Source organism: Oncorhynchus mykiss, chromosome 5 (assembly GCF_013265735.2).
Source record: "Oncorhynchus mykiss isolate Arlee chromosome 5, USDA_OmykA_1.1, whole genome shotgun sequence".
NCBI classification, from domain to species: Eukaryota; Metazoa; Chordata; class Actinopteri; order Salmoniformes; family Salmonidae; genus Oncorhynchus; species Oncorhynchus mykiss.
In genome coordinates this window covers 63958410-63973228 of record NC_048569.1, presented here as the reverse complement: position 1 = coordinate 63973228, position 14819 = coordinate 63958410, and the positions used below count along the sequence as shown (strand labels likewise).

Here is a 14819-nt window from a genome sequence, read left to right as displayed (position 1 = left end):
TGTATGACGTACAGTATGTGTTGTTCAGAGTAGTGAGTGTGTATGACGTACATTATGTATTGTTCAGAGTAGTGAGTGTGTATGACGTACAGTATGTGTTGTTCAGAGTAGTGAGTGTGTATGACGTACAGTATGTGTTGTTCAGAGTAGTGAGTGTGTATGACGTACAGTATGTGTTGTTCAGAGTAGTGAGTGTGTATGACGTACAGTATGTGTTGTTCAGAGTAGTGAGTGTGTATGACGTACAGTATGTGTTGTTCAGAGTAGTGAGTGTGTATGACGTACAGTATGTGTTGTTCAGAGTAGTGAGTGTGTATGACGTACAGTATGTTCAGAGTATTGAGTGTGTATGACGTACAGTATGTGTTGTTCAGAGTAGTGAGTGTGTATGACGTATGTGTTGTTCAGAGTAGTGAGTGTGTATGACGTACAGTATGTGTTCAGAGTAGTGAGTGTGTATGACGTACAGTATGTGTTGTTCAGAGGTAGTGAGTGTGTATGACGTACAGAATGTGTTGTTCAGAGTAGTGAGTGTGAATTACGTACAGTATGTGTTGTTCAGAGTAGTGAGTGTGTATGACGTACAGTATGTGTTGTTCAGAGTAGTGAGTGTGTATGACCTACAGTATGTGTTGTTCAGAGTAGTGAGTGTGTATGACGTACAGTATGTGTTGTTCAGAGTAGTGAGTGTGTATGACGTACAGTATGTGTTGTTCAGAGTAGTGAGTGTGTATGACGTACAGTATGTGTTGTTCAGAGTAGTGAGTGTATGACGTACAGTATGTGTTGTTCAGAGTAGTGAGTGTATGACGTACAGTATGTGTTGTTCAGAGTAGTAAGTGTGTATGACGTACAGTATGTGTTGTTCAGAGTAGTGAGTGTGTATGACGTACAGAACCAGTCAATAGTTTGGACACACCTACTCATTCAATGGTTTTTCTTTATCTTTACTATTTTCTACATTGTAGAATAATAGTGAAGACATCAAAACTATGAAATAACACATGGAATCATGTAGTAAACTATTTTTAAAAAACAAACATTTTAGATTCTTCAAAGTAGCAACCCTTTGCCTTGATGACTGCTTGCATGCTTGGGGTTGGTGTGTCGCTGCAGAATGCTGTGGCAGCCATGCTGGAACTGTCTATGGTATAGGGGACAATTACGTCCCACTTTGAGAAAAAAAACAGGGAAAATGCAGTGCGGCAAATTCAAATAATGATATAAAATCAAACATTCATTAAATCACACATGTAAGATCCTCAATTAAAGCTACACTCGTTGTGAATCCAGCCAACATGTCAGATTTTAAAAAGCTTTTCGGCGAAAGCATTAAGAAGCTATTATCTGATGATAGCACAATGTCAATAACATAGCGACACAAAACGCTGAAATAAAATATAAATCATGCATTACCTTTGACAAGCTTCTTTTGTTGGCACTCCAGTATGTCCCATAAACATCACAATTGGTCCTTTTTTTTTCAATGAATTCCATCCATATATACCCAAAATGTCCATTTATAAAGCGCGTTTGATCCAGAAAAAAACAGCTTACCAAAACACAACGTCACTACAAAACATTTCAAAAGTTGCCTATAAACTTTGCCAAAATATTTCAAACTACTTTTGTAATACACCTTTAGGTATTTTTAAACATTAATAATCCATCAAATTGTAGACAATCTGTATTCAATACAGCAAGTAAACAAACCATGCTCCTTTTTACGTCTTGCGCAACTCTCAACAGTGTAACCTTGTTCCAGGATGTGCTTTTTCTTCGTTGCACAAATGAATAACCTCAACCAAATTCCAAAGACTGGTGATATCCAGTGGAAGTGGTAGGAACTGTAAAATGGTTCCTATCAAATATCCCTTGGAAAAGACAACAGAGTGGAACGCTCAGAGGCAAAAAAAAAAAAAAAAAAATTCTGAACAGTTAGTCCTCTGGGTTTTGCCTGCTACATCAGTTATGTTATAGTTACAGACATGATTGAAACAGTTTTTAGAAACTTCAGTGTTTTCTATCCATTTCTACTAATCATATGCATATCATATATTCCTGGCATGAGTAGCATGAAGTTGAAATTGGGCACGCTATTTATCCAAAAGTGAAAATGCTGCCCCCAATACCTTAAGAGGTTAAGTGTGCCTTGAATTCTAAATAAATCACAGACAGTGTCACCAGCAAGCACCCCCACACCATCACACCTCTTCCTCCATGCTTCACCTTGATATCTGCATGTGGGGTTCCCATCTATTCTCTTACTCTGCGTCTCACAAAGACACTTTGGTTGGAACCCATAATCTCAAATTTGGACTCATCAGACCGAAGGACAGATTTCCACTGGTCTAATGTCCATAACTCGTGTTTCTTGGCCTAAGCAAGTCTCTTCTTATTATTGGTGTCCTTTAGTAGTGGTTTCTTCGCAGGAATTCGACCATGAAGGCCTGATTCACAGTCTCCTCTGAACAGTTGATGTTTAAATGTCTGTTTCTTGAACTCTGTGAAGCATTTATTTGGGCTGCAATTTCTGAGGCTGGTAACTCTAATGAACTTATCCTCTGCAGCAGAGGTTACTCTGGGTAATCCTTTCCTGTGGTGGTCCTAATGAGAGCCAGTTTCATCATAGTTCCTGATGGTTTTTGCAACTGCACTTGAAGAAACTTTCAGTTCTTGAAATGTTCCGTATTGACTGACCTTCATGTCTTTAAGTTATGATGGGCTGTTGTTTCTTTTTGCTTATTTGAGCTGTTCTTGCCATAATACGGACTTGGTCTTTTACCAAATAGGGCTATTTTCTGTATACCATCCCTACCTTGTCACAAATGCATTTCAGGTGACTATCTCATGAGCTTGTTGAGAGAATGCCAAGAGTGTGCAATGCTGTCAAAGGGTGGCTACTTTGAAGAATCTGAAATATAAAATATATTTTAATTTGTTGAACACTTTTTTGGTTACTACATGATTCCATATATGTTATTTCATAGTTTTCATGTCCTCACTATTATTCTACAATGTTGAAAATATAGAAAATAAATAAAAACCCTTGAGTGAGTAGGTGTATCTTTTGACTGGTACTGTATGTGTATACAGAGTTTTAATCTGTGTTTCAGAGTACTAAGTGTGTGTGTGTGTTTCCTTTGTGTTTTACAGAGTGCAGCCGCTGCCCCCAGTCCGGTGATGGGCAACATGCCCCCCAACGATGGCATGCCTGGCGGACCCATGCCCCCGGGCTTCTTTCAAGTAAAACCTCTTTCTCTCTCTCTTTGTCCATCCCCTCAAACCCACAACATGCTAAGCCTATCCCCCTCTCCACCCTCTTTTTTAAGTCTCTTTGGCTGACCTAATCCCTGTCCAGATCTCTCTCTCGCTGTGTCGGTCCCGCTCTCTCTGTGTCGGTCTCGCTCTCTCCGTGTCGCTCTCGCTCTCTCCGTGTCGGTCTCGCTCTCTCCGTGTCGGTCTCGCTCTCTCCGTGTCGGTCTCGCTCTCTCCGTGTCGGTCTCGCTCTCTCCGTGTCGGTCTCGCTCTCTCCGTGTCGGTCTCGCTCTCTCCGTGTCGGTCTCGCTCTCTCCGTGTCGGTCTCGCTCTCTCCGTGTCGGTCTCGCTCTCTCCGTGTCGGTCTCGCTCTCTCCGTGCCGGTCTCGCTCTCTCCGTGTCTGTCTCGCTCTCTCCGTGTCTGTCTCGCTCTCTCCGTGTCTGTCTCGCTCTCTCCGTGTCTGTCTCGCTCTGGCTCGCTCTGGCTCGCTCTGTCTGCCTCTCTGTCTGTCTGTCTCGCTCCCTGTCTCTCTGTCTGTCTGTCTCGCTCTCTGTCTGTCTGTCTGTCTGTCTCGCTCTCTCTGTGTCTGTCTCGCTCTCTCTCTGTCTGTCTCGCTCTCTGTCTGTCTGTCTCGCTCTCTGTCTGTCTGTCTGTCTGTCTGTCTGTCTGTCTGTCTCGCTCTCTCTGTGTCTGTCTCGCTCTCTCTGTGTCTGTCTCGCTCTCTCTCTGTCTGTCTCGCTCTCTCTCTGTCTGTCTCGCTCTCTCTCTGTCTGTCTCGCTCTCTCTCTGTCTCGCTCTCTCTCTGTCTGTCTCGCTCTCTCTCTGTCTGTCTCGCTCTCTCTGTGTCTGTCTCGCTCTCTCTGTGTCTGTCTCACTGTCTGTCTGTCTCGCTCTCTGTCTCGCTCTCTGTCTCGCTCGCTCGCTCTCTGTCGCACCCGCTCTCTCTCTCTGTCGATTGCTCTCTTTCTCTTTCGCTCTCTCTCTGTCTGGCTCGCTGTCTCTCTGTCTGGCTCGCTGTCACTCTGTCTGGCTCGCTGTCTCTCTGTCTGGCTCGCTGTCTCTCTGTCTGGCTCGCTGTCTCTCTGTCTGGCTCGCTGTCTCTCTGTCTGGCTCGCTGTCTCTCTCTCTGTCTGGCTCGCTGTCTCTCTCTGTCTCGCTCGCTCGCTCTCTCTGGCTCGCTCGCTCTCTCTGGCTCGCTCGCTTGCTCTCTCTGTCTGTCTCGCTCGCTCGCTCTCTCTGTCTCGCTCGCTCGCTCTCTCTGTCTCGCTCGCTCGCTCTCTCTGTCTCGCTCGATCGCTCTCTCTGTCTCGCTCGCTCGCTCTCTCTGTCTCGCTCGCTCGCTCTCTCTCTGTCTCGCTCGCTCTCTCTCTCTGTCTCGCTCGCTCTCTCTCTCTGTCTCGCTCGCTCTCTCTCTCTCTCTCTGTCTCGCTCTGTCTCTCTCTCTCTGTCTCGCTCGCTCTCTCTCTGTCTCGCTCGCTCGCTCTGTCGCTCGCTCTCTCTCTGACGCTCTCTCTCTGTCTGGCTCTCTCTCTGTCGCTCTCTCTCTGTCGCTCTCTCTCTGTCGCTCTCGCTCTCTCTCTGTCTGGCTCGCTCTCTCTCTGTCTGGCTCGCTCTCTCTCTGTCTCGCTCGCTCTCTGTCTCGCTCGCTTGCTCTCTGTCTCTCTGTCTGGCTCGCTGTCTCTCTGTCTGGCTCGCTCTCTCTCTGTCTGGCTCGCTCTCTCTCTGTCTCTCTCTGTCTCGCTCGCTCTCTCTCTGTCTGTCTCGCTCGCTCTCTCTCTGTATCGCTCGCTCTCTCTGTCTCACTCTGTCTCGCTCGCTCTCTCACTCTGTCTCGCTCGCTCTCTCACTCTGTCTCGCTCGCTCTCTCTCTCGCTCTCTCTCTCTCTCGCTCGCTCTCTCTCTCTGTCTCGCTCGCTCTCTCTCTCTGTCTCGCTCGCTCTCTCTCTCTGTCTCGCTCGATCTGTCTGGCTCGCTCGCTGTCTCTCTCTCTGTCTGGCTCGCTGTCTCTCTCTCTGTCTGGCTCGCTGTCTCTCTCTCTGTCTGGCTCGCTGTCTCTCTCTCTGTCTGGCTCGCTGTCTCTCTCTGTCTCGCTCGCTCGCTCTCTCTGGCTCGCTCGCTCTCTCTCTCTCTCGCTCTCTCTCTCGCTCGCTCGCTCTCTCTCTCGCTCGCTCGCTCTCTCTCTGTCTCGCTCGCTCTCTCTCTCTGTCTCGCTCTCTCTCTCTGTCTCGCTCGCTCTCTCTGTCTCGCTCGCTCGCTCTCTCTGTCTCTCTCGCTCTGTCTCGCTGTCGCTCGCTCTGTCTCGCTGTCTCTCTCTGTCGATTGCTCTCTTTCTCTTTCGCTCTCTCTCTATGTCTGGCTTGCTGTCTCTGTCTGGCTTGCTGTCTCTCTGTCTGGTTCGCTGTCTCTCTGTCTGGCTCGCAGTCTCTCTGTCTGGCTCGCAGTCTCTCTGTCTGGCTCGCTGTCTCTCTCTCTGTCTGGCTCGCTGTCTCTCTCTCTGTCTGGCTCGCTGTCTCTCTCTCTGTCTGGCTCGCTGTCTCTCTCTGTCTCGCTCGCTCGCTCTCTCTGGCTCGCTCGCTCTCTCTCGCTCTCTCTCTCTCTCTGTCTCGCTCGCTCTCTCTCTCTGTCTCGCTCGCTCTCTCTCTCTGTCTCGCTCGCTCTCTCTGTCTCGCTCGCTCGCTCTCTCTGTCTCTCTCGCTCTGTCTCGCTGTCGCTCGCTCTGTCTCGCTGTCTCTCTCTGTCGATTGCTCTCTTTCGCTTTCGCTCTCTCTCTGTCTGGCTTGCTGTCTCTGTCTGGCTTGCTGTCTCTGTCTGGCTTGCTGTCTCTGTCTGGCTTGCTGTCTCTGTCTGGCTTGCTGTCTCTCTGTCTGGCTCGCTGTCTCTCTGTCTGGCTCGCTGTCTCTCTGTCTGGCTCGCTGTCTCTCTGTCTGGCTTGCAGTCTCTCTGTCTGGCTTGCAGTCTCTCTCTCTGTCTGGCTCGCTGTCTCTCTCTCTGTCTGGCTCGCTGTCTCTCTCTCTGTCTGGCTCGCTGTCTCTCTCTGTCTGGCTGTCTCTGTCTGGCTCGCTGTCTCTCTGTCTGGCTTGCTGTCTCTGTCTGGCTCGCTGTCTCTCTGTCTGGCTTGCTGTCTCTGTCTGGCTTGCTGTCTCTGTCTGGCTCGCTGTCTCTCTGTCTGGCTCGCTGTCTCTCTGTCTGGCTCGCTGTCTCTCTGTCTCGCTCGCTCTCTCTCTGTCTGTCTCGCTCGCTCTCTCTCTGTATCGCTCGCTCTCTCTGTCTCACTCTGTCTCGCTCGCTCTCTCTCTCTCTCGCTCTCTCGCTCGCTCGCTCTCTCTCTGTCTCACTCGCTCTCTCTCTCTGTCTGGCTCGCTCGCTCGCTCTCTCTGTCTGGCTCGCTCGCTCGCTCTCTCTGTCTGGCTCGCTCGCTCTCTCTCTGTCTCGCTCGCTCTCTCTCTCTGTCTCGCTCGCTCTCTCTCTCTGTCTCGCTCGCTCTCTCTCTCTCTCTGTCTCGCTCTCTCTCTGTCTCGCTCGCTCTGTCTCTCTCTCTGTCTCGCTCGCTCGCTCTGTCGCTCGCTCTCTCTGACGCTCTCTCTCTGTCGCTCTCTCTCTGTCGCTCTCTCTCTGTCTCTCTGTCTGGCTCGCTCTCTCGCTGTCTGGCTCGCTCTCTCTCTGTCTGGCTCGCTCTCTCTCTGTCTGGCTCGCTCTCTCTCTGTCTCGCTCTCTCTCTGTCTCGCTCGCTCTCTCTCTGTCTCGCTCGCTCGCTCTCTCTGTCTCGCTCGCTCGCTCTCTCTGTCTCGCTCGCTCGCTCTCTCTGTCTCGCTCGCTCGCTCTCTCTGTCTCGCTCGCTCTCTCTGTCTCGCTCGCTCTCTCTGTCTCGCTCGCTCGCTCTCTCTCGCTCTGTCTCGCTCTCTCTCTCTGTCTCGCTCGCTCTCTCTGTCTCGCTCGCTCTCTCTGTCTCGCTCGCTCGCTCTCTCTCGCTCTGTCTCGCTCTCTCTCTCTGTCTCGCTCTCTCTCTCTGTCTCGCTCGCTCTCTCTGTCTCGCTCGCTCTCTCTGTCTCGCTCGCTCGCTCTCTCTCGCTCTGTCTCGCTCTCTCTCTCTGTCTGGCTCGCTCTCACTCTGTCTGGCTCGCTGTCTCTCTGTCTGGCTCGCTGTCTCTCTGTCTGGCTCGCTGTCTCTCTGTCTGGCTCGCTGTCTCTCTCTCTGGCTCGCTGTCTCTCTCTCTGGCTCGCTGTCTCTCTCTCTGTCTGGCTCGCTGTCTCTCTCTCTGTCTGGCTCGCTGTCTCTCTCTCTGTCTGGCTCGCTGTCTCTCTCTGTCTGGCTCGCTGTCTCTCTCTCTGTCTGGCTCGCTGTCTCTCTCTCTGTCTGGCTCTCTCTCTGTCTGGCTTGCTGTCTCTCTGTCTGGCTCGCTGTCTCTCTGTCTGGCTCGCTGTCTCTCTGTCTGGCTCGCTCTCTCACTCTCTCGCTCGTTCTCTCACTCTCTCTCGCTCGCTCTCTCTCGCTCTCTCTCTCTCGGTCGCTCTCTCTCTCTGTCTCGCTCGCTCTCTGTCTCGCTCGCTCTCTCTCTGTCTCGCTCGATCTGTCTGTCTCGCTCGCTCTCTCTCTATCTTGCTCGCTCGTTCTCTGGCTCGCTCGCTCACTCTCTCTCTCTGTCGCTCACTCTCTCTCTCTGTCGCTCGCTCGCTCTCTGTCGCTCGCTCTCTCTCTCGCTCGCTCTCTCTCTTTGTCGCTCGCTCACTCTCTCTCTCTGTCGCTCGCTCGCTCTCTGTCGCTAGCTCTCTGTCGCTCGATCTCTGTCGCTCGCTCTCTCTCTCTCTGTCTCGCTCGCTCTCTCTCTCTCTGTCTCGCTCTCTCTCTCTCTGTCTCGCTCGCTTTCTCTCTGTATCGCTCGCTCTCTCTGTCTCGCTCGCTCTCTCTCTGTATCGCTCGCTCTCTCTGTCTCACTCTGTCTCGCTCGCTCTCTCTGTCTCACTCTGTCTCGCTCGCTCTCTCACTCTGTCTCGCTCGCTCTCTCACTCTGTCTCGCTCGCTCTCTCTCGCTCTCTCTCTCGCTCGCTCTCTCTCTCTGTCTCGCTCGCTCTCTGTCTCGCTCGCTCTCTCTCTCTGTCTCGCTCGATCTGTCTGGCTCGCTCGCTCTCTCTGTCTCGCTCGCTCACTCTCTCTCTATCTTGCTCGATCGTTCTCTGGCTCCCTCACTCGTTCTCTGGCTCGCTCGCTCACTCTCTCTCTCTGTCGCTCGCTCTCTCTCTTTGTCGCTCGCTCACTCTCTCTCTCTGTCGCTCGCTCTCTGTCGCTAGCTCTCTGTCGCTCGATCTCTGTCGCTCGCTCTCTCTCTCTCTGTCTCGCTCGCTCTCTCTCTCTCTGTCTCTCTCTGTCGCGCTCTCTCTCTGTCTGGCTCGCTCTCTCTCTGTCTGGCTCGCTCTCTGTCTGTCTTGCTCTCTCTCTCTCTGTCTTGTTCGCTCTCTCTCTCTCTCTCTCTCTGTCTTGCTCTCTCTCTCTCTCTCTCTGTCTCGCTCGCTTTGTCGCTCGCTCGCTCTCTCTGACGCTCTCTCTCTGTCGCTCTCTCTCTGTCTCTCTGTCTGGCTCGCTGTCTCTCTGTCTGGCTCGCTGTCTCTATGTCTGGCTCTCTCTCTCTCTCTCTGGCTCGCTTGCTCTCTCTCTGTCTGGCTCGCTTGCTCTCTCTCTGTCTGGCTCGCTTGCTCTCTCTCTGTCTGGCTCTCTCTCTGTCTGGCTCGCTCTCTGTCTGGCTCGCTCGCTCGCTCGCTCTCTCTCTGTCTTGCCCGCTCGCTCTCTCTCTCTCTGTCTGGCTCGCTCGCTTTCTCTGTATCGCTCGCTCGCTTTCTCTCTGTCTGGCTCGCTCTCTCTCTGTCTGGCTCGCTCTCTCTCTGTCTGGCTCGCCCTCTCTCTGTCTGGCTCGCCCTCTCTCTGTCTGGCTCGCCCTCTCTCTGTCTGGCTCGCTCTCTCTCTCTCTGTCTCGCTCGCTCTGTCGCTCGCTCTCTCTCTCTGTCACTTGCTCTCTCTCTCTGACGCTCTCTCTCTGTCGCTCGCTCTCTCTCTGACGCTCTCTCTCTGTCTCTCTGTCTGGCTCTCTCTCTCTCTCTGTCTGGCTCGCTTGCTCTCTCTCTGTCTGGCTCGCTTGCCCTCTCTCTCTCTGACTCGCTCGCTCTCTCTGTCTCGCTCGCTCTCTCTGTCTCGCTCGCTCTCTCTGTTTCGCTCGCTCGCTCTGTCTCGCTCGCTCGCTCTGTCTCGTTCGCTCGCTCTGTCTGGCTCGCTCTCTCTGTCTGTCTCGCTCGCTCTCTCTGTCTGTCTCGCTCGCTCGCTCTCTCTGTCTGTCTCGCTCGCTCGCTCTCTCTGTCTGTCTCGCTCGCTCTCTCTGTCTGTCTCGCTCGCTCGCTCTCTCTGTCTGTTTGTCTCGCTCGCTCTCTCTGTCTGTCTCGCTCGCTCTCTCTGTCTGTCTCGCTCGCTCTCTCTGTCTCGCTCGCTCGTTCTCTGGCTCCCTCACTCGTTCTCTCGCTCACTCTCTCTGTCGTTCGCTCACTCTCTCGCTCTCTGTCGCTCGCTCTCTGTCGCTCGCTCTCTGTCGCTTGCTCTCTCTCTCTCTGTCTCGCTCGCTCTGTCGCTCGCTCTCTCTCTCTCTGTCACTTGCTCTCTCTCTCTGTCGCTCGCTCTCTCTCTGACGCTCTCTCTCTGTCTCTCTGTCTGGCTCTCTCTCTCTCTGTCTGGCTCGCTTGCCCTCTCTCTCTCTGTCTCGCTCGCTCTCTCGGTCTCGCTCGCTCTCTCTGTCTCGCTCGCTCTCTCTGTCTCGCTCGCTCTCTCTGTTTCGCTCGCTCGCTCTGTCTCGTTCGCTCGCTCTGTCTGGCTCGCTCTCTCTGTCTGTCTCGCTCGCTCGCTCTCTCTGTCTGTCTCGCTCGCTCGCTCTCTCTGTCTGTCTCGCTCGCTCTCTCTGTCTGTCTCACTCGCTCTCTCTGTCTGTCTCGCTCGCTCGCTCTGTCTGTCTGTCTCGCTCGCTCTCTCTGTCTCGCTCGCTCGTTCTCTGGCTCCCTCACTCGTTCTCTGGCTCGCTCGCTCACTCTCTCTCTCTGTCGTTCGCTCACTCTCTCGCTCTCTGTCGCTCGCTCTCTGTCGCTCGCTCTCTGTCGCTCGCTCTCTGTCGCTCGCTCTCTGTCGCTCGCTCTCTCTCTCTGTTGCTCGCTCTCTCTCTCTGTCTCGCTCGCTCGCGCTCTCTCTCTCTCTCTCTGTCTCGCTCTCTCTCTGTCTCGCTCTCTCTCTGTCTCGCTCGCTCGCTCTCTCTCTGTCTCGCTCGCTCGCTCTCTCTCTCTGTCTCGCTCGCTCTCTCTCTCTGTCTCGCTCGCTCGCTCTCTCTCTCTGTCTCGCTCGCTCTCTCTCTGTCTCGCTCGCTCTCTCTCTGTCTGGCTCGCTCTCTCTCTGTCTGGCTCGCTCTCTCTCTGTCTGGCTCGCTCTCTCTCTGTCTGGCTCGCTCTCTCTCTGTCTGGCTCGCTCTCTCTCTGTCTGGCTCGCTCTCTCTCTGTCTGGCTCGCTCTCTCTCTGTCTGGCTCGCTCTCTCTCTGTCTGGCTCGCTCTCGCTCTGTCTGGCTCGCTCTCTCTCTGTCTCGCTCGCTCTCTCTCTGTCTCGCTCGCTCGCTCTCTCTCTCTCTGTCACTTGCTCTCTCTCTCTGTCGCTCGCTCTCTCTCTGACGCTCTCTCTCTGTCTCTCTGTCTGGCTCTCTCTCTCTCTGTCTGGCTCGCTTGCCCTCTCTCTCTCTGTCTCGCTCGCTCTCTCTGTCTCGCTCGCTCTCTCTGTCTCGCTCGCTCTCTCTGTCTCGCTCGCTCTCTCTGTCTCGCTCGCTCTCTCTGTTTCGCTCGCTCGCTCTGTCTCGTTCGCTCTCTCTGTCTGTCTCGCTCGCTCGCTCTCTCTGTCTGTCTCGCTCGCTCGCTCTCTCTGTCTGTCTCGCTCGCTCTCTCTGTCTGTCTCACTCGCTCTCTCTGTCTGTCTCGCTCGCTCGCTCTGTCTGTCTGTCTCGCTCGCTCTCTCTGTCTCGCTCGCTCGTTCTCTGGCTCCCTCACTCGTTCTCTGGCTCGCTCGCTCACTCTCTCTCTCTGTCGTTCGCTCACTCTCTCGCTCTCTGTCGCTCGCTCTCTGTCGCTCGCTCTCTGTCGCTCGCTCTCTGTCGCTCGCTCTCTGTCGCTCGCTCTCTCTCTCTCTGTTGCTCGCTCTCTCTCTCTGTCTCGCTCGCTCGCGCTCTCTCTCTCTCTCTCTGTCTCGCTCTCTCTCTGTCTCGCTCTCTCTCTGTCTCGCTCGCTCGCTCTCTCTCTGTCTCGCTCGCTCGCTCTCTCTCTCTGTCTCGCTCGCTCGCTCTCTCTCTCTGTCTCGCTCGCTCGCTCTCTCTCTCTGTCTCGCTCGCTCTCTCTCTGTCTCGCTCGCTCTCTCTCTGTCTGGCTCGCTCTCTCTCTGTCTGGCTCGCTCTCTCTCTGTCTGGCTCGCTCTCTCTCTGTCTGGCTCGCTCTCTCTCTGTCTGGCTCGCTCTCTCTCTGTCTGGCTCGCTCTCGCTCTGTCTGGCTCGCTCTCTCTCTGTCTCGCTCGCTCTCTCTCTGTCTCGCTCGCTCGCACTCTGTCTCGCTCGCTCTGTCGCTCGCTCTCTCTCTCTGTCGCTTGCTCTCTCTCTCTGACGCTCGCTCTCTCACTCTGTCTTTCTCGCTCGCTCTCTCTCTCTGTATCGCTCGCTCTCTCTGTCTCACTCTGTCTCGCTCGCTCTCTCACTCTGTCTCGCTCGCTCTCTCACTCTGTCTCGCTCGCTCTCTCTCGCTCTCTCTCTCGCTCGCTCTCTCTCTCTGTCTCGCTCGCTCTCTGTCTCGCTCGCTCTCTCTCTCTGTCTCGCTCGATCTGTCTGGCTCGCTCGCTCTCTCTGTCTCGCTCGCTCACTCTCTCTCTATCTTGCTCGATCGTTCTCTGGCTCCCTCACTCGTTCTCTGGCTCGCTCGCTCACTCTCTCTCTCTGTCGCTCGCTCTCTCTCTTTGTCGCTCGCTCACTCTCTCTCTCTGTCGCTCGCTCTCTGTCGCTAGCTCTCTGTCGCTCGATCTCTGTCGCTCGCTCTCTCTCTCTCTGTCTCGCTCGCTCTCTCTCTCTCTGTCTCTCTCTGTCGCGCTCTCTCTCTGTCTGGCTCGCTCTCTCTCTGTCTGGCTCGCTCTCTGTCTGTCTTGCTCTCTCTCTCTCTGTCTTGTTCGCTCTCTCTCTCTCTCTCTCTCTGTCTTGCTCTCTCTCTCTCTCTCTCTGTCTCGCTCGCTTTGTCGCTCGCTCGCTCTCTCTGACGCTCTCTCTCTGTCGCTCTCTCTCTGTCTCTCTGTCTGGCTCGCTGTCTCTCTGTCTGGCTCGCTGTCTCTATGTCTGGCTCTCTCTCTCTCTCTCTGGCTCGCTTGCTCTCTCTCTGTCTGGCTCGCTTGCTCTCTCTCTGTCTGGCTCTCTCTCTGTCTGGCTCGCTCTCTGTCTGGCTCGCTCGCTCGCTCGCTCTCTCTCTGTCTTGCCCGCTCGCTCTCTCTCTCTCTGTCTGGCTCGCTCGCTTTCTCTGTATCGCTCGCTCGCTTTCTCTCTGTCTGGCTCGCTCTCTCTCTGTCTGGCTCGCTCTCTCTCTGTCTGGCTCGCCCTCTCTCTGTCTGGCTCGCCCTCTCTCTGTCTGGCTCGCCCTCTCTCTGTCTGGCTCGCTCTCTCTCTCTCTGTCTCGCTCGCTCTGTCGCTCGCTCTCTCTCTGTCACTTGCTCTCTCTCTCTGACGCTCTCTCTCTGTCTCGCTCGCTCTCTCTCTGTCTCGCTCGCTCTCTCTCTGTCTGGCTCGCTCTCTCTCTGTCTGGCTCGCTCTCTCTCTGTCTGGCTCGCTCTCTCTCTGTCTGGCTCGCTCTCTCTCTGTCTGGCTCGCTCTCTCTCTGTCTGGCTCGCTCTCTCTCTGTCTGGCTCGCTCTCGCTCTGTCTGGCTCGCTCTCTCTCTGTCTCGCTCGCTCTCTCTCTGTCTCGCTCGCTCGCACTCTGTCTCGCTCGCTCTGTCGCTCGCTCTCTCTCTCTGTCGCTTGCTCTCTCTCTCTGACGCTCGCTCTCTCACTCTGTCTTTCTCGCTCGCTCTCTCTCTCTGTATCGCTCGCTCTCTCTGTCTCACTCTGTCTCGCTCGCTCTCTCACTCTGTCTCGCTCGCTCTCTCACTCTGTCTCGCTCGCTCTCTCTCGCTCTCTCTCTCGCTCGCTCTCTCTCTCTGTCTCGCTCGCTCTCTGTCTCGCTCGCTCTCTCTCTCTGTCTCGCTCGATCTGTCTGGCTCGCTCGCTCTCTCTGTCTCGCTCGCTCACTCTCTCTCTATCTTGCTCGATCGTTCTCTGGCTCCCTCACTCGTTCTCTGGCTCGCTCGCTCACTCTCTCTCTCTGTCGCTCGCTCTCTCTCTTTGTCGCTCGCTCACTCTCTCTCTCTGTCGCTCGCTCTCTGTCGCTAGCTCTCTGTCGCTCGATCTCTGTCGCTCGCTCTCTCTCTCTCTGTCTCGCTCGCTCTCTCTCTCTCTGTCTCTCTCTGTCGCGCTCTCTCTCTGTCTGGCTCGCTCTCTCTCTGTCTGGCTCGCTCTCTGTCTGTCTTGCTCTCTCTCTCTCTGTCTTGTTCGCTCTCTCTCTCTCTCTCTCTCTCTGTCTTGCTCTCTCTCTCTCTCTCTCTGTCTCGCTCGCTTTGTCGCTCGCTCGCTCTCTCTGACGCTCTCTCTCTGTCGCTCTCTCTCTGTCTCTCTGTCTGGCTCGCTGTCTCTCTGTCTGGCTCGCTGTCTCTATGTCTGGCTCTCTCTCTCTCTCTCTGGCTCGCTTGCTCTCTCTCTGTCTGGCTCGCTTGCTCTCTCTCTGTCTGGCTCGCTTGCTCTCTCTCTGTCTGGCTCTCTCTCTGTCTGGCTCGCTCTCTGTCTGGCTCGCTCGCTCGCTCGCTCTCTCTCTGTCTTGCCCGCTCGCTCTCTCTCTCTCTGTCTGGCTCGCTCGCTTTCTCTGTATCGCTCGCTCGCTTTCTCTCTGTCTGGCTCGCTCTCTCTCTGTCTGGCTCGCTCTCTCTCTGTCTGGCTCGCCCTCTCTCTGTCTGGCTCGCCCTCTCTCTGTCTGGCTCGCCCTCTCTCTGTCTGGCTCGCTCTCTCTCTCTCTGTCTCGCTCGCTCTGTCGCTCGCTCTCTCTCTGTCACTTGCTCTCTCTCTCTGACGCTCTCTCTCTGTCGCTCGCTCTCTCTCTGACGCTCTCTCTCTGTCTCTCTGTCTGGCTCTCTCTCTCTCTCTGTCTGGCTCGCTTGCTCTCTCTCTGTCTGGCTCGCTTGCCCTCTCTCTCTCTGACTCGCTCGCTCTCTCTGTCTCGCTCGCTCTCTCTGTCTCGCTCGCTCTCTCTGTTTCGCTCGCTCGCTCTGTCTCGCTCGCTCGCTCTGTCTCGTTCGCTCGCTCTGTCTGGCTCGCTCTCTCTGTCTGTCTCTCTCGCTCGCTCTCTCTGTCTGTCTCTCTCGCTCGCTCTCTCTGTCTGTCTCGCTCGCTCGCTCTCTCTGTCTGTCTCGCTCGCTCGCTCTCTCTGTCTGTCTCGCTCGCTCG

The 14819-nt window shown here is 54.6% G+C and overlaps 1 protein-coding gene across 2 annotated transcripts in view; it reads left to right on the top strand.

Moving 5' to 3' along the window:
• The window catches only part of ssbp4 (single stranded DNA binding protein 4), a 133053-nt gene that overhangs the window by 89055 nt on the left and 29179 nt on the right, over positions 1-14819 (top strand). For both annotated transcript variants that reach the window (XM_021603840.2, XM_036978055.1), the window contains exon 5: positions 3157-3246. In XM_021603840.2, the coding sequence (XP_021459515.2) occupies positions 3157-3246 (90 nt within the window). The remainder of the gene's footprint in view (positions 1-3156; positions 3247-14819) is intronic.